Source organism: Cardiocondyla obscurior, linkage group LG20 (genome assembly GCF_019399895.1).
Source record: "Cardiocondyla obscurior isolate alpha-2009 linkage group LG20, Cobs3.1, whole genome shotgun sequence".
NCBI classification, from domain to species: Eukaryota; Metazoa; Arthropoda; class Insecta; order Hymenoptera; family Formicidae; genus Cardiocondyla; species Cardiocondyla obscurior.
Genome location: NC_091883.1, coordinates 3,631,350 through 3,650,790, shown reverse-complemented (window position 1 = coordinate 3,650,790; position 19,441 = coordinate 3,631,350). Strand labels below are relative to the sequence as shown.

General features: G+C 33.4%; 1 protein-coding gene across 4 annotated transcripts; it reads left to right on the top strand.

The window, feature by feature from the left end:
• The first annotated feature begins 451 nt into the window (after nucleotides 1–451).
• Mrp (Multidrug-Resistance like Protein 1) lies at nucleotides 452–18,926 on the top strand. 4 transcript variants are annotated; one of them, XM_070669952.1, is made up of 22 exons: nucleotides 452–1,021; nucleotides 2,862–3,161; nucleotides 3,282–3,419; nucleotides 3,666–3,779; nucleotides 3,882–4,081; nucleotides 4,221–4,241; nucleotides 4,341–4,526; nucleotides 4,646–5,279; nucleotides 5,383–5,529; nucleotides 5,738–5,822; nucleotides 5,909–6,108; nucleotides 6,224–6,725; nucleotides 7,356–7,527; nucleotides 7,624–7,753; nucleotides 7,871–8,090; nucleotides 13,300–13,520; nucleotides 14,339–14,519; nucleotides 14,612–14,720; nucleotides 14,790–14,916; nucleotides 15,011–15,533; nucleotides 15,616–15,862; nucleotides 16,006–18,926. In XM_070669952.1, the coding sequence occupies exons 1-22, from the start codon at nucleotides 971–973 to the stop codon at nucleotides 16,118–16,120; spliced, it is 4,623 nt and encodes a 1,540-aa protein (XP_070526053.1). In that variant the 5' UTR covers nucleotides 452–970; the 3' UTR covers nucleotides 16,121–18,926. The 4 variants fall into 4 exon arrangements, with proteins under 4 accessions (XP_070526053.1, XP_070526052.1, XP_070526051.1 ...); XM_070669951.1 differs by lacking the exon at nucleotides 13,300–13,520 and adding an exon at nucleotides 10,933–11,153 and having other exon boundaries at nucleotides 453–1,021; XM_070669950.1 differs by lacking the exon at nucleotides 13,300–13,520 and adding an exon at nucleotides 10,051–10,271 and having other exon boundaries at nucleotides 453–1,021.
• The last annotated feature ends 515 nt before the right edge of the window (nucleotides 18,927–19,441 follow it).

Genomic DNA, 19,441 nt, shown 5'->3' with positions numbered 1-19,441 from the left:
CAATCCGCGGATCGAAAAGTAAGCCCTAAATTAGTACAGCTAATTACACTAATTGTAGCATAAACATACGTACGCTGAAAGGCAGATATGGCGACGGCAGCTAGCGAACGTGACTGTGTCATAGCGTCGTGTGCGTCGAGTTTCACATGTATATACCGCGCCGGCCGGATTGCCGATGACTGATTTCTCCCTGTTCTCTCATCCCCCTGCCTCCGCCGCCTAGGATTACGTACGCTAGCCGCCGTCGGCGCAGAAAACGCCATGCCTGCCCTACGGTGTAGTGCTTATCATTTAGATTCGCGTCGCGGAGGTAATCTTGCACGGTGCGCGAAACAGCGCGCGGCGATTGGCCGCGCAGTCTCGGCCGCCGGCGTCGACGCCGCTTTAATCGTTTCGCACCGCTCTCTCTACACCGATGCGCGCCGTACACGTCATACACATACGGCAGGCGATATCGTGAGGGCTTTCATTTGGTTTGGCGTACGCGGACGTGGTCGGTTTGGACACGCTCGGACATCCACGAATGAATTTAGGCGCGCTCGGGCGTGCTTGTACGCGACGTACAATCGTTACGATTGCAGGACTGTGAGCGGCGACGGGGACGCGTCCCGCGGACAGCTTCAGAGCGGCGACGACGACGGTGACCGGAATGACTCGTGCGTATCGCTCGTAGCGGGTGTCACGCGCTGGTGGGCCTCCCCTCTGCCGCGTGTATTTCCTCGTGCTGGTCTTCGTCCTCCTCAGTTGCATCGCGTGCCGCAGTGTGGCACGGTGTACAGTGGTGTGCAAGTCGTTGGTGCAAGCGAAACCAAGACAGCGATTCCTAGGACGAAAGAGATCGGCCTCGCTCTGCCCGTCAGGGCCGCCAGTCTCATCTCGGTAGCTTGTGCGTAGCGTGGTGCGGTCAGCTCGAAGCTAGTTCCACGCGTAGAGAAGACTCGCTTCGCCCGGCGAACCTTAATGTGTCATTATGGAGAACCAGACGATCGGAATGGACCAATTCTGCGGCACGAAGTTCTGGGTGAGTAATGAGACAAAATGGTCAAACCTAGACCTTTACTTTTATTCCCCGAAGTCGTCTTTTTCCGTATTCTTGACCACGCTTGATAGCGGAGGCGGGCTACGATCGTCCCGCGGATCGCGTATGTCACTCTTCGAAGGTTCCGTGGACTCGTGCATGGAGGTTGCCTCCTTCGTGTAATCCGTCGAGTCCAGGTTGTAAGCCGTCTGATGTAAAAGTTAAAAATAGGTACTTGAAAGTAAATTACAAGCCTGTACTTTGCTGCTTTGTACTGATACGCTTCGTTTCTCTTATAGGATTGAGCAAAATGACGTTACGAAATAGTTCAGTCGTTGATTAGCAACGTGATTTTACTCGGAAACAAAGATGCGATAAATCTTGGGAACTATGAAATGCCCTTCAATTAACATCTTAGCTCTGTCTGCAATTAACTCAAGCAAGCAAGTTTACACGAAATAAATTAAGACTAACAGAGAGAGAAAAGTGCGTGTTGAGGAGTTATAGCTCGATGCAGATTCCGCGCGAATCTTTTTTAACAGAACAATTAAAAATGTATCGTTGAAGACTTGAAGAGTTGCATAAATCGCGTTTTGAGTTTACGCTAATCTCTTTGAAGAATGTATTCGCGGTTAGGGACAAATTATATTCAGATTGATACAATGTAAAATTCATCATGCGATAAATTTCGCGAGCGTGTTTAATCACAAAGTGTACCATTCTTTTTGTCAATCTTCATAAACGTTTTATCCGCTTTCCAATCAACGCGCTCGTTAAAAATTAAATTCTTAAAAAATTGTAATTCTAGCTTAACTTGTTCATCTCACTTCGTTACTGTTAAGTCGTGCATACACTTACGAACTCACACATACATACACGTGTTTGCTTTTGGGTTATAGAGCCAACATGATAAAGCACATCTCCTTTAATTGCACGATTTTGGCGAATCTACAGAAATAATTTGCAAACGCATGCGCGAGAGCCGAGCGTAATCTGGGCGCCGCATGCACAAATATTACAAAGGCTTATCAATTGGGATTCACGATATCTGTTCTCTCTCGTCTCTTTTCTCTCTTTCTCGCTCGATCGGAGGCGAACAGCATCAGGCACATGTAACGTATGCCTTCGGCAAAACAACTCGATGATTATCGCGAGATTGTAGGACTCTTTGACTATAGATATAAATTATCAATGCTGAGGAAGTATCAGCTGACAAGAAACTGATGATAATTCTTAAACGATAAAACATTGCGATGAGTAATCATTTATTTCGATGCATTAAGATCAATGAATAATATTGATATTCTATTTAGTCTATATCTACTTAATCAACGACGGGAACAATTAAAACGAAATGTAGCAGCTTTTTGATACTAAAAATGAAAAGCAACAGTTCGACTACGATTTATAACTGAGAACATCCTGTATCTTGCGTGGAGACTATGCTAGAAAATATTTTGGGAGGAGATAACGGACGGGCCCAACCGAGACACGAGAAAAAAATAGAAGTAGGAGATCATTAAGTTAACTGAACGGTGGATCCGTTGTCTCTTGCTTGCTCGCTCGACGCGACCCTACTCCCTGTTGTGTAATAGTTTAATTTCCGCGAACGCCGCGTCGAATGGAGCGGCTTACATCATCAGACTCTCCTTTTTTTTTATTTCTCGCCCGTAATTCGGCATTCGGCGCCGTTCTATTGAATAGAAATCACAAGATCGGCGAGCTCTTTATAATAAATAAAAAAAGTTAAAACAAACCTTTCGTCGTTTATGTGATAAGATTTATGATTATTACAGTGGCAGAATAAAAAATTAATACCAGTCAAAATTTCCGATTGTTTTAGGATGCTAATCTAACATGGTACACAAACGATCCAGACTTAACAGAATGCTTCCAAAAAACGATATTAGTATGGGTACCATGTATATTTCTATGGACATTCTCGGCAATGGAGGCGTATTACATTTTAAATAGCAAAACAAGAAACATCCCATACACGTGGTTATTTATTTCTAAACAAGTACTTACTATAGGATTAATTTTGCTTTCCATAATTGACTTAGGAATGGCAATACACACAAGTACTTATAGTACAGTCCACAGTGTTGATTATTGGACACCTGTTATAAAAATTGTTAGCTTTGTAAGTATATTTTTTAAATATTAATTTTTAAATGCATTTTTTGCATTATTGCTATTTTTTTTTAATTAAATTTATAAATTTTCTATTTTACATTTAATTAAAAGTGAATAATTATTTCAGACGTTAGCATCAACTTTAATGCAATACAATAGAAAACATGGAATACGGACGTCAGGTCTTTTATTCCTATTTTGGTTTTTCCTTGCTCTATGTGGATGTATCCAATATAGAAGCTTTGTAAATGAATTTATTAAAGGGGTATGTTGGATTTTTTTTATCACGATACCTACAGTTTTCGAGAGCGACATGTTTCAAACACCTTACAGATATATGGATTTAAAAAGCACATATTTTTTACACTAGATTTTTATAATTACTTTGATCTTATCACTAACTGCAATATCCTCTTGACATTTTATATAAAATATAATAAAATATCTTAACTCGTACCTGATGATTGTTAAGTAATATAATGCAATTTCTAAAGAAATAATTTCTTTTTAGGCAGAATCGACGTACTCACTGGTGTCTTACATGATTTATTATCCGATAGTAGTGATATTATTTGTACTTAATTTTTTGGTTGATGCAGAACCCAAATTCTCCGAATATCCCACGGTAATATCTTGTATTTTACACAAATATGCAAATGCGTATTATTAATTGTAAGAATATAAAAATGGTTAGTGAAAAATACATTTACGAAATACGTTTAATTAGGTTGAATCACCATGTCCAGAGCAAAGTTCTTCTTTCCCCTCGAGACTTGTTTTCGCATGGTTCGATGCTTTAGCATGGAAGGGCTTCCGAAAACCGCTCGAAACATCCGATCTGTGGTCTATGAATCCAGAGGACATGGCTACAGAGATCGTGCCAAAGTTCGACAAATACTGGAATAAAAACTTGAGGAAAACAGACGAGTAAGTGTAATCGATAAATCTCTATACAAATCAAAAATATTTTATATTAAATAATTTTTTAATCACATACATAATATAAAATACTATCTTACAAAGTATCTTTTTAACAACATGTTCATACATTTCTTGTGCTAACAAGGCTGATTTGGACTTACTTTAGGTAGGATGGGTCTCATAATGTATCTCAATTATTTTTATTGTTTAATTTAATTAAAACATATGTAACAGACGTATTTTATATTTATATATTTATATATAGAGTAGAAAGTGCAAAAGTATCATATCGAAAAGCGTCTGGACAAGTAGACTTTAACGATGGTCGGAAAAAGAAAGTCGCCTCCATTTTACCACCTATCTGTAAAGCTTTTGGTGCAACATTCATGTTTGGTGCATTTCTGAAATTGATTCAAGACGTCATGACTTTTATTAGTCCACAAATATTAAAGTAAGTACATAAATTCTAATTTACATATTTAATTTTGTTCTTATTTTATTTATATTTGAAAAAAAAATGCTTCTGCAATAGTATCATTTTATAATACATTTCTCGATCATATTTTTCAGGCTCCTTATTGATTTTATCGAAGGAGATGAACCGATGTGGAAAGGATACTTCTATTCTGTATTACTTTTACTTACGGCGATACTTCAAACGTTGGTACTATCACAATATTTTCATCGTATGTTTTTGGTCGGGCTACGTATACGTACTGCGTTAATTGCGGCAATTTACCGTAAGGCGTTGAGAATGTCTAACGCGGCAAGAAAAGAGTCGACGCTAGGCGAAATAGTCAACTTGATGTCAGTGGACGCTCAAAGATTTATGGATCTAACTGCGTACATAAATATGATCTGGTCGGCACCTCTACAAATAGCCCTAGCCTTGTATTTTCTCTGGAACATATTAGGGCCGGCTGTATTCGCCGGTTTAGCAGTTATGATTATTCTTATTCCCGTGAATGGGTTGATTGCCAACAAAGTGAAGACGTTACAAATCAGACAAATGAAAAGCAAGGACGAGAGGGTAAAATTAATGAACGAAGTACTTAATGGAATCAAAGTATTGAAGTTATATGCTTGGGAACCATCATTTGAGCAACAAATACTTAAAATTAGAGTCAAGGAAATTCAAGTGTTAAAAGAAGCGGCATATTTGAATGCCGGTACGAGTTTCATATGGTCGTGCGCACCCTTTTTGGTACGTGTGTAGAAATTATTATTTTTTTACTTCTTAAATTAATTAAAAAAAAATATCCCGCATTCTTTTTTATTGTTTTTTTACATAAATTTATTTCTTGCAGGTATCTCTGGTATCTTTTACAACTTACGTACTTCTAGACGAAAAGAATGTCTTAAATAGTAAAATTGCCTTCGTTTCACTCAGTTTATTCAACATTTTAAGATTTCCGCTGTCAATGTTGCCTATGATGATTGGTAATATAGTTCAAGTAAGTGTAGTAATGTCTGTATATAATTTTTTAACAACTGACGTTTACTCTCGCTTGGCATGAAGCGAGCCAAGCGAGAGAATCAATTGATGTCGCGGAAAAGCGGCAGCAATATTTCGAGATAAGATTAAAAGCGATTTTATTCTTACCACCAATTTTTTTAGATAGGAATATTTTTGTCACATTTATCATAACATAATTTTTACAGGCTTATGTTTCTGTTAAACGTATTAATAAATTTATGAATATGGAGGAATTGGATCCTAATAATGTACAGCACGATCCGTCAGATCGTAAGTGTAAAATTTGTGTTTTAAGTATTAATTCTATGCACGATATATATAATGTCTACAGTAAGCATTTTATCTCATTGATTCAGCACATGCGTTAGTAATTGAGAACGGTAACTTCTCTTGGGACAGCGAGGAAGTCGAGAGACCAATACTACGAAATATCAATTTCCATGTAGAACAAGGTCAATTAGTAGCAGTAGTTGGTACAGTAGGATCAGGCAAAAGTTCTCTTCTGTCTGCTTTACTTGGCGAAATGGACAAATTAAGCGGGAAAGTAAATACAAAAGTAAGTATTCTTTTGGTAAATAATAAAATTGTGAAACGGTATGCTAGGTTTCGTTTCTATAAAGCTTTTAAATTAAATTGGACGAGCGGATATTAATACTAAATTTTTTTCTTAGGGATCAATTGCATACGTCTCGCAACAAGCCTGGATACAAAATGCTACGTTGCAGGACAATGTTTTATTTGGAAAAGCCTTGAATAAATCAGTATATAACCGTGTGATAGAAGCGTGTGCTTTAACTCCGGACTTTAAGATGCTGCCTGCGGGTGATCAAACAGAAATCGGGGAGAAAGGCATAAATTTGTCCGGTGGTCAAAAACAAAGAGTAGCCTTAGCTAGAGCAGTATATAATGATTCGGAAAATTACTTCCTAGATGATCCTCTGAGCGCAGTGGATTCCCACGTAGGAAAACACATTTTTGAAAAAGTGATAGGTCCAAATGGTCTATTGAAGAAGAAAACTAGAGTACTTGTTACGCATAGTATTACTTATCTACCGGAAGTCGACAACATCATTGTTCTTAAAGACGGCGAGATAACAGAGAGTGGAACTTACAAGCAGTTACTCGAGAAAAAAGGTGCTTTCGCCGAGTTTTTGGTGCAACACTTACAAGAAGGTATCTATTAATAATTATGCCCTTATTTTGCACTTTTATATCGTATTTATTATATAAATTTATTGTTACATTTTCCCTGGATTTAAGTTGGAAATCGTAAGTCCGCGAAAAAGTAATTACATTTCCTTTTCCTACTATGCTTGCATAATTGCCTTGTTATTAGAGATCGCTAATGATGAAATAAACATTATATTAAATTCAAAGTTTCGCTATCCCTTTGTTTTAAGATTCTGCTTGCCAATAAAGTAGTAATAAATAATTTAATATTCATTTTACTAGTGTAAATTAATAATAAATGCTTTTGTCGAATTTTTTAATGCAAAAACATTTTTATATTACAATTAGAATATGTCAAATGCCGATAATTACCCTCCATATTTTATATTAAAATTTTCTGAAATTATCGAATTCGAACGTCGAAGTTTACGACGGGTAACCTTTTACATTTTGAATAATTTTTAGTTTTAATTTTAATAATAATTCTTTTAATTCTCTAAATTTTCATTTTGTATTTTAATTAAAAATGTATGCATGTGCAAGGTTTCTCGATTTTATTTTGTTTTGTATAACATTGATAATCTTGTGAACAATTTATCATTATTCTAAAATCACATGACGAATTTGAAACAGTGCACGTTGATGAGGGCTCTGAAGATGATTTACGCGAAATAAAACAACAGCTCGAATCAACAATAGGAGCAGATGAATTACAACAAAAGTTAACTCGAGGACGGTCGAGAATATCCGAGAGCGAATCCGGTTCTGTGGGCGACAAAAAATCACTTAATGGTTCTTTAACAAGGTATAATTTTATGAATATATTGTGGTATATCAGTTTGTGTTGCTTGCGTTTATACGGCAGATCGATTAAATAAAAAATAATGTGCATTTTTCACAGGCAATATTCGACGGAAAGTCAACAGTCTGCTAATTATATGCACAGGAATAGTATAAAAGAAAAAGAAGCACCGAAAGCTAACAATATTGGAGAGAAGCTGATAGAAGTTGAGAAAGCCGAAACCGGAAGCGTAAGTTGCTTTAAATTTTATTATCAATTATTAAAGAAATAACATATCTTTATAATTCGTTTTTTTTTTACGAGAAATTGTTTTTTTATATACGGATAATTTTTTTTTTCTCGCAAGGTAAAATGGAAAGTGTACTCTCACTACTTGAAGTCCATTGGATGGTTTTTATCGATATCAACCATCGTAATGAATGCAGTCTTTCAATCGTTTAGCATTGGGTCAAGCGTTTGGCTCAGCGTTTGGTCAAACGATAATCACACCGTTGTGAACGATACATTAGATACGGCGAAGCGTGATATGTACCTCGGAGTATATGGTGCACTAGGTTTTGGTCAAGGTATGTTTCTACATCATATATTAATTCTTATAATATATTATTCGTTTGTCAGATAGATTCGATCAGTATTGTATAAAATTTTACGTTTATTATGGACAATATCAGGTAAGCATACCCCCTGTCACTGCTTACGTTTACTTGTATGGATATACATATCATTTCTATTCCAAAAAGCAATTATTTCATTTAATATAACTCACTTAGTACAACGTTAACAGGCAATGGCACGTAAATTTTGCTCGTCATAGCATATAAGAATTCGAAAGGCATGTTTCCTCACGGATTACACATTATTGGGGTATAAATTAATCTTAACGTTAGTTTCTTTATTTCCACAACTCTCTTAAATCGATGATAAACAAAAATAATAGTTATTAGCATAATCATTTCTTTTCATTTCGAGTATTTAATATTATACGCGTGTGTGCACATCACATTTTCCATTTAATTCTAAAAGTAAGTCCAAATAATTTTCTTCAAAAAAAATTCAAACTAAGTGTAGTTTGCTGTGTCTACACAACACAACACAACAAGAACAAACGTTACTAATTAGAAACTCAAAATTAAAGATTGAAACATTTTAGTAGTCATGTTATGATTGCAAGTGTCGTAGTAATAATTTTCCATAAATTGTTCCTTTATTATTGCATGGAATACCTGTTTGAAATGTTGTTTATTTCGTATTCTTTATTAATTAGTTTATTAATTTTTATTAATAACTTTTTGTTCTCAAAAATTTATATTTAATGACTGATTATAGATAAAAAGTAAAAATAGGTAACGAATATGTGTGTACGTGTGTATGTGTATATACAGATGATTAATTTGAAAATATCTTAATTTGTTCTATCACTTAATATTCGATAGATCCACTTTTCTTGATTGAAAGTTTTATAGTCAACAATTTCTTTGGTATTATATTCTGTTCAAATGTCTGTCAGATAGACTATAAAAAACGTAATTTATCTATTATTATATATTTAAAATTTACTTTGAAAAAAAAACGGGGATGGGTTTTTTTTTTTTAAATAATATAAAATATTTTATCTAATATAAGCATGCAGTAGCAATACAAGTCAAAGCTTCCTAGCATATCTTTAAAATTTAAATTATTATAAAGTAAATGTAAATTTATTAAAATAACTTGTTTAAATGTAGTAAGAAATTTTGCAAAACTGGCGCTCATTTTCTGATTAGGTATAATTACGTAGAAATTAATTTGGCACATTTTTTAATTTACTGATCGCGATTACGTTTATCTTAACTTGGCAAAAAATCTTGTCGATGAGATGCAGCTGTGTTAACTTTTTGTTATGTTTAAAAACATACATATACATATTTAACACTAAATGTGACCAAAATTCTTGCTCAAGTTATTCAGTGTGTGAAATCTAATCATGACGATCAATTTAATTAACGTAAAAGATTAATTTCAGAGTGGAATGGAGTAACGTTTAATTACGCTCTTATGTAAGTTTATATAATTAAACCGCATATTTATGGAATTGTATATCGAGCAAAACGTGAGATCGCACAATCATATTCAGCGTTAAATATGTAATTAAATATGCGAGCCGTAGTATATTGCATGTGCCGCAAACGTATCTTCATCTCGAGCCACGACAATCATTTCGCTTTCGTTATTAACTTGTTATCACTAATGACTAACGCTTATATCAGTGTTATTAATACACGTGACTAATTAAAATGACAAAGACTGTTTTTTACGTCTTTTTTGTGTAAAGGCGATGTTTTTTTTTTTTGCAGCATCCAAATTTAACAGTATGCGCATCATTGCGCATTTTAACCAGTCCATTCGAATTAGTAGCCAAACCAATTTCTTAAAAGTAACAAATTAATTTTAGAGAGCCTATACACGAGTAGTTGGAAAAAGAAAAAAAAAAGAATCTCCTCAACAAGGGAAGAATACTATATTTATTTATTTTAAATTAAATTTCAGCTATATTTGTAGTGCTGTCGCAGACAGCGTTGGTTATCGGCTGCTTATGGAGCAGTAAAGTACTGCATTCTGAGTTATTATTCAGCGTGCTACGATCACCCTTAGGATTCTTTGATACTACGCCATCCGGCAGAATATTAAACCGTTTTGGGAAGGATATTGATGTAATAGACAACGTTTTACCTCCAAGCATTAGAGCTTGGTTATTTTGTTTAGCATCGGTATGCGAGAATTATAGTTTTAATCTCTACATATTAATATACATATATTGCTGTTTTTAATATTTAGCAGAAATTACTTGGTCCACCAATCGGTACAAATATGATTAAGTGTATATATCGACAATTAATTGAGGGACTTCCGATCCGCTCGCAGTTTCTGTTCTTCATTAATTCAATTAATGATTAGCAGAATGGCTATCAGAAGCGTGCGTCATTAATAGGTTGACGAGCAATTGCATGTTCGGCCCAACACCGTACATGTTTCTGTTTTTAACAGTGCAATTATACAAAGTACCACTCGTTATCACTCTTCTTATCTTTTCGTTACTGTGTTAACATTACCCGCGCATTCATTACTCTCCGCAAAAATGTATTATTTGCACTCATACTTATTACCTCTCTTTAATTATGCGCACCTCAATTCATGTGTGACTGCAGTGAGGAACTTGCACGAAGTTTAGACAAAGCAGATGAGCAACTAATGATAATGAACATTGCCGATCGTAAAGCCTTAACATAACTCTCACTCATTCTCAAAAAAAAAAAAATCTCGGTACATCCGACAATTCGCGGAAGCAAATATTTGATATGTAAAACAAACAAAAAAATGTCTCTTTTTAACCCGATAAATCATAAAGCTGTTGATTACCGATCGTTGTAGGCGTGACAGTATTTGCAATGGCGCTATTCCTGGCTAAAGGGACGGTAGTCGCCTCTAGGCGTATCTTCGAGAGTACGCTGCAACGTGTTCTTCACAACCCAATGTCATTCTTTGACAGAACTCCGATCGGCCGAATTCTTAGTCGGCTTGGTAAAGACATTGATGTTATTGACAATATTCTACCGGTTATTCTGCGTACTTGGATGACTTGCCTCTTTTCGGTATGATATTCTCATATAACTAACGCACTACTATATAAGTAATGGTCTCTGTGGCAATTAAGTTGTTATGAATTAATATTACGTTTTTTATTTATCAAGTGATACACACCTTGCTGCAAATATTGATATATTTCTTCTATTTTTTTTTTTCCTTGCTTTATTTCGTGTTTAAACTTGCTTTTGAATATTAACACTTTGTGAAATATCTTACATCTTTTTTTTATTATTAAACTATTTGTATTTTATTCAATTAATTTTGTATATTAATCAATTTTAATTTAATATGATTAACAAATGCGAAATAAAGTATTTGCTTTCATTATATTGATATAAATCGCGCTATCATAAAAATTCAAGTCTTTTTATGTATAACTGTTGCACGCATTTAAATATATGAACACTATACAGTGCACAGAGTTAAAGAATATGGATTCTCAGCAACAAAAATTATCAGTTAAATTCGAATTTAATTATTCGCTGATAATTTCGATGCGGTTATTAATTTGAATAACAAAGCTTAAAGTTTTTAGAGAAAGTGGCGAGATATACTAGCCGGCTAAACGTGTATGGGCACGGGTATGCTACTCGATGTATATGAGAAGTTACAATCAACGCGGCAAAGTAGATGGGACACGGTAAGAAAAATTTCCGACGTTACTTGCTGGTCTCGAATAGCATTCGAGCGGTTTACCCGTACGTATTGTGCGTTTAGCCGGCCAGACAACAGCTGCAATTTGGTTGCTTTCTTTCTTAGCTTAATTTTTCTATAAATTTATTTAAAAAATTCTTGCTGGAGATACTTACTGTACTCTAAAATATCTAGAGCCAAACATTAATAGAATATTAAAAAAAAAAAGATCCGTGTTCGTGCGTGTGTATGTGTGTCATGTGTTGATTTTTTTTTTGTACGAGATAAATTCTGATTTTTATGATTTGTTAGGATATAATTGCGAGAGAACCACGCAAAGTCGTAACAACGAATCGTACTTCTATACAACGTTAAAGCTCGTTCAGTTGTCTCGTTGTATTTTATGAAAAGGCGAAGTAATTCACGAAAATGCTTTTGTCGGGTTTTACATTGTGCCGATCATATTCAATCGCATCGCATGTATCGTCAAATTCATTGATCAAATGGTTGATTATGATGTGTGTCAAATGCATCGTTTCAGAAAACGTAATAGAACCAGATATTCTGCTATTCATCTCTTTGCTGTTTCTTTGATATTCTGTCTATCAGTATTTAGATCCGACAAGTTAGAAACGCTAAAGAATAATTCATCATCTCTTTTTTCTCATTTCTTTTTGTATTTTTTTTTCTTCTTCCATAACTACTTAATATTGCTCAAGAACTTGGCTTCTTCAATTTATTGTTTTTATACTATTTAGTATCGATTTAATTATTTTCCCTTTTTGATATTCATAAAAATCTTTTACATTAAAACTTTTCCAGTTACCGTTAAAAAATTTTTATTAATTTATATTAATTTTTTAGTAAATCTAACTATACCTCACAAATGTAAAATTTGTACAACTGTTGTATAAATAATAGTGCAACCATAGTGTAGTAATCATTCTGAAAATGGACACAATTATACCAGTTATCTCCATGTACAGAAATGGTCTTGCTTGTGCTTGGTAACGCTTATTACTTGCTTGTATAACAATATCCTCTAATTACGTTTCTGCCTTCTGGGAACGTGTGACTTATTTGTATTTCCTATTACTATTACTACTACCATTATTATATGTATATAAAAAAAAATATATATATATATCTTGGTATGCAACACAGCAAACTCCACACTTTTGCATAATATGAGACTAGAACGGTAATTCCAATCGGTGGTACGGATTCTCAATTGGCATTAGATGCCCGAGCAGCGTTACAACGGAAGTAGAGAAAGATGAATCTCGTCTGTGGCAATTATTCGGCAGTAACAAAGCACATTTAAGTCCGATAATGTCGAGAGTTATTGTTTAATCGTGCAATACATGTCCAACATACATGTCTCGTTTGTATTGTAATATATGCTTATACGATAAGTTTTCATTATAATTTCTTGATCATTATCGTTCTTTTTTCACGAATCACGCATACTGTATCAGGTGCTGTTACAATGAAAGTCATCCATGTCTGATGTTGTAGCGGTGGCGAGCTTTTTCTGCGATTTGGCACCGCAGCTGGGCTGTTGGTTGGCTGCTCGCCAGATGCACATAGTGATGCTGCGTGCTGTGATGCGTGCCCCATTGACCTTCTTTGATACGACTCCTATTGGTCGTATTATCTCCAGGTTTGCTAAAGACGTGGACGTACTGGATACATCTCTTCCCCCACAAATTTCTGATACCATCTATTGCTTGTTTGAGGTAATTTCTTTCATAGCGTGTCGAAAATATCAATTGGGATCTCTTTATCATTGCTTTCTCATTTCTTCTCGATCTCGCAGTTTGAGTTTCATACATGTAGACTGCGATCAGATATGTCGTTATTCCTGAACATGTAATTTTGTATTTGTTAAGAGGTGCCTGAGCAATGGTGGTATATATTATTGTGTACTGGGTACTTTGGATGGATTATAATATAATTCGTCAATAGCTTTACAAACTTAGTTTCAAGATACATTTGCAACACGAGTAAGTGTGCTAATAAAGTCTACCATCGAGTATAATTGTGTCCATTCTTACAGAATGACTACAATTGATGAGTAATTTCACTAGAAGTAAAAGATTTACTTGAGCAATATCGAGTTTGTTTTAAGAGAAATATGAATACATTTTAATGTTAATGCTTATGTATTTGTCTAATGCTACAATAATCATATTGATGGTACATGTTGGTGGGCCTACGAAACGATAGCACTAGCTTTTGTCTTTATTGTATAAACGACTGCTATCCGGAAGAGATATAAGCTTCATTTAGTACAATTTATGCATGAAATATATTACGTCTTTTTATTTATGTTACTTAAAAAGTTGATTTGTTCAATCAATTTTATGTATTTTTTAAATTTATGTTTCTTGTTTTTTATTTATTATGTTATTGCTTAACACATGAATATTTCTTTTTATTTCAGTTAATTTATATTGCATACATTATAATATCAATATTTCGCTTTTTTTAATGCAATGAGAATAATATTTTAGCCGAATATTTTCAATGTTATTAATAGTTATATGCATTGCAGGTGATAGCTACTCTCGTTGTCATAAGCTACAGTACACCTATATTTATCGTAGTGATACTGCCAATAGGCGCGATTTATTACTTTATTCAACGTTTTTATGTTGCAACATCGCGCCAATTAAAACGATTAGAGTCCGTGTCAAGATCTCCTATATATTCGCATTTCAGTGAATCGGTGACTGGTATGTTCAACAATGATATATGCGTACTATTTAATATTTAATTTATTAATAGAAGCTTACGTTCCTAAAATAATTTACTTTTCTATGTTTAGGTGCGCAAATAATCAGAGCGTACGGTGTACAAGAACAATTTATTCATGAATCTGAAAATAGAGTTGATTTCAATCAAGTGTGTTACTTCCCTAGCATTATTGCAAACAGGTATATGTTTAAATAATGATTTAATTACATTTCTATATGCATAATTATTAATTAATATGTATGTTGTAGATGGCTGGCCGTGAGATTGGAGATGGTTGGAAATTTAATTATATTCTTTGCAGCATTATTCGCTGTTTTAGGTAGAGATACTATGAGTTCAGGACTCGTTGGTTTATCGGTCAGCTACGCTTTACAAGTAAGATTTTATTACGGTTTTTTATTTTTTTTTTATTGTTTGTAAAAGAATATCTTGTATATTTATATGAGGATTTATGTTACGTTTCCTTCAGATTACTCAAACTTTAAATTGGCTTGTGCGAATGACATCCGATGTCGAAACTAATATCGTCGCTGTAGAGAGAATAAAGGAGTACGGCGAAACCGAACAAGAAGCGCCATGGAAGAACACAGAGTTTGCACCTCCGACAGAGTGGCCTAAACATGGTCGTGTCGACTTTAAAGATTTTAAAGTTCGTTACAGAGAGGGATTAGATCTCGTGCTGAACGGCTTGACGTTCAGTGTGCTCGGCGGCGAGAAGATCGGCATAGTAGGCAGAACCGGCGCTGGAAAGTCGTCGTTAACATTGGCACTCTTCAGAATAATTGAGGCAGCCAACGGAAAAATTTTGATTGACGATATCGATATTTCTAAACTGGGTCTTCACGACCTGCGATCGAAATTGACTATTATTCCGCAAGATCCCGTATTGTTTTCTGGAACGTTAAGGATGAATTTGGATCCTTTCGATTGTTACTCCGACGAGGAAATTTGGAGAGCGTTGGAACACGCTCATTTGAAATCATTTATCGAAAGTATGAATAATTTTTGTTATGTTTTATAAAAAAATTTTTTTGAATTGGATTTTTGAATAATATAACTTATCTTTTTTTTCAGACTTGCCAAGCGGTCTTTTACATGAAGTTTCTGAAGGCGGAGAGAACTTAAGCGTAGGGCAACGACAATTGATCTGCTTAGCGAGAGCGTTACTTAGAAAGACGAAAGTTCTCATATTAGACGAGGCAACGGCCGCTGTTGATTTAGAGACAGACGATTTGATTCAGACTACCATTCGCCAAGAATTTAAGGATTGCACTGTTCTCACAATCGCCCACAGACTCAATACTATCTTAGATTCTGACAGGTATATTTTATATTTTATTAATATTGTATCTCGCGTATAAATGTGTGTACAATTATTTTATTTATGTGCGTTTAATTTTTTAAGACAAATTTTTTAAAGACCGATTATTTAAATAAGATAATTGTATTTTGTAATTGTTTCAGAGTGATCGTATTGGACAAAGGTCTGATCGTTGAATATGATTCTCCGGAAATACTACTTCGCAATCCATCTAGCTCTTTCTATAGTATGGCTAAGGATGCAAATTTAGCTGCTTAAGCGAAACATCCATATCACACAATGATTTTTTTAGTGACTAATCGTGAGTCAACGTTGAAGTAAATACGCAGAAAGTCACAGAACAAAAAAAAAACGCGTAGCCTTAACATAGATTATAATATGTATAGTAAAATATTTCTACACAAAGCAAACGAGAGTATTTAATCGACAGTGCAAGTGTGAATGCTGAATTCTCGTCAGAATTCTTGCCAGATTTATTCTGTGACGAGTAATGGTCTCTCAATTAAATCATCAATTATCAAACCTTGTATATCCTAGAATAAGTTTTGTAGTGAAGTTTTCATCAAGAAGCCAACAACGCGACACCTCGTTTTTAAACTAGCGTCGATCTCCAGTTTTAACTAGGTAGTGATCGGGTGAATTCCTACATGATCAGTACGCCAGGATAATAAGTAAAGAGCATCGAATTATTTTTCCCAAAGCGCTTTATGCCTTCTGAAAATCTATATAACTTAAAATAAATTAAAATCTTTATAACTTACAATGAAACTAACATAATTGCATATGTTTTTACAAAAACATTACGCCAGATTTTTTATAGAACAGCATTTGATTAATATTGCGTATATAAGTATATTAATAAATTATATCAATATTATTATACTTAATATTGATACAATAATATATTGTTATATTATTATTATTAGATTATAAAACATATACGTACGGAATGGAATAGAGTATCGAATAATTTTTGGGCAAATAATATTAATTTGATTAGGATTTGCGCAAAGTTAATTAGGAATATGTTTCAAAATAGTTACTTTTTAATCAAGCGATAGTTTTTGCACTTAATAACTTAAATTACATCTACTTAAATAGTTCCAATTGCTAAAATAAGATTATTGACAAACGTGTGTATTTAGTGATCGATAATAGCTTGCGATCATTCAGATTATATAAAAAAAAAGTTAATTTAACAATGGTTGCTCCAAGCAACTCATCGATTTAGAGCTTTAAAATACGTGTTACGAGCTTTACCTATTTCGAACAATATTTGCTATCGCATATTATCAAATCATTCTTTAATAACATGCAAACACATTTGCTTCTAAATTCGAATGTACGGTTTAGATTGCTTTTTCGGAAACTATCATTTAAACAGAAAACATTATTTTAATTTTTATATTTTTTTTTAACATACGACAATCAATTGCAATAATAATATTATTTACTGTCATCTTGTTAAATCACACACACATGTACAATGTTAATAGATCGAGGTGTATTTTAATATTCGAAGTTTGCTGCATAATTACCTTATTCAGAAATTGGATCCAATTGTTAATTTTAAACCGACGTTCAATACTACTTATACATAATATAATAATTTATTTTTATAAATCACTTATTAATGCGAATAATGGCATTGCAATAGTTTACTTTAGGCTACATTTCGATATTTACTGCCAGCATTGAAAAGTTATAGTTCATGTCACGTATGCACTCTAGAGTTTCAGTATTGGCAGTGGATATTGGAACGTAGCTTTAGTATACATTTTGTATGCGGGAAAAATATTTAAGAAAATAACGCGACATCACATTTCACTGTATATACTCTATCTCTTATACAGTTTCATGTATTATTCAAAATATAGTTAAACAAAATCTGTGCCTATTTTACAAAGAGCAAAAAAAAATCGCATTTATGGAGGATTATATATACTATACAAATTTTTAAAGTTGCAACGCGCATACTTAATTTTTTTTCAACGTTTAATTGCGTTTGTAGGTGAATTATACTTCGGCCAATATTCTCCTAAACTCCACTATTTTGTTCAGCGGTCGTATCTGTATTAGATTTATATAGCATTTTTATTATTAAATATATTTTATATTGTTAGATTTATCGTTGGATACTTTCGAGAGTATTAACATTGCATTAAATTAAACTTGTTTTGTATTGTATTTATCATTCTAAACTTTGTAAAAGTGAGGCTACTGAAAACGAAAACGAATTAATTATCATAATCATTCTACAATTATCCTAATATGTTTTTTGCTTTGCCATTCTAATTATGAAAGTAAAGCAGCTAAAAAACAAGTGATTAGAAATTATACTATAATTGCCTGATACCTTATTAATGTTCCAACATTTGGAAATAATGAAATAATTAAGAAAAAAAAATATATACGCGTGATTCGTATGGCCCTTGTAAAAAACAGTAGCCAGAGTTGCACTTACAACAGAAAAAAAAGTAATGTTTGTCTACTAAGCGTATATTCGAAGCGAAATAGCATATAAATGTAAAAGCCAAATGTCAAAGAAATCAAGTTTTGCTAGCATTTGATACAATTTATGTATGTAATGTTGTACGTGAGCCTTCTTTTGCAAAAGTACAAGATTATTAGATCTGCGATTATAAAGTACTTCAATGTGTCTGTTGTCTTGTAAAATGTACGTTCTAAATTTAGTCAGCGAGCTCTTTTCTTTACAATTTTTTTAAATTAGTTATTAATTTAAATCAAAATGTAAAATTCACCGTCGAGTCGTCATACGGTGATTTCAATTTTATTATGTTAAAATTTAACTCTGCATTATGTGTTCATATAAAACTTTCATTATAGGTTACTTTTAACGTACTTCAGTGATTCGTTTCTGTATAAAATTATTAAGAATCCGTAGAAATCTTGCCATTGCCAGATCTACAGATGCTAAATAATAAGATATTATTTTAATTTTATTTACTAACTTTTTGAGAGAGAATTTAGTGATGCAATAAATTATTCTGCTGGATGTTTGTTCGTTAAATTATAAATAAAAATTTACTGATTCGATATTTAAGATTTTGTTTTGAAGGTATTTGACTCGAAAGAGTTAGACAAGATTAATAATATTTAATGACTATATATGTTGAGAAGAGAAAATTTTCATTATATTTTGATGTATACTATTTTTATTGTAAATAATGTATAAATTAAGTGCATTAAATATCTTTTTATTTAGAAATTTATGCTTAACATTTCAATTAAATTATGTATCTAAGCAGTGTGTGCCTCATTTTTTCGAATATATATTTTTTACCTAAAACTTATCTTTCAATTACATGTATAAGCTCTTAACGAGCACTGTAGATGTTTTGCATAAATTTTATAAGTTCCTGTAAAGCTTAAAAAGTAGTAAAAGCAACAATTAGAAGGAATTATTTGTAATTATTATATATTTTTTACAGCTTAAAACGGCATCGATGTATTAATAACACTTGGGACTGCCGTATCTTTATTTAAATATTCTCAATTTTGCAGTGATGCCGTAAAATATCTCCGCAGTTCCACATAATTACTTTTCTTCGGAGAGCT

What these genes read in the sequence shown, in the direction of transcription:
- Mrp (XM_070669952.1), top strand. Translation starts at nt 971, where the DNA reads ATGGAGAACCAGACGATCGGAATGGACCAATTCTGCGGCACGAAGTTC. An exon ending in CGGTCAGCTACGCTTTACAA is followed by an intron (nt 14,917 to 15,010) that starts GTAAGATTTTAT and finishes CGTTTCCTTCAG; the next exon opens with ATTACTCAAACTTTAAATTG. An exon ending in TTTGAAATCATTTATCGAAA is followed by an intron (nt 15,534 to 15,615) that starts GTATGAATAATT and finishes CTTTTTTTTCAG; the next exon opens with ACTTGCCAAGCGGTCTTTTA.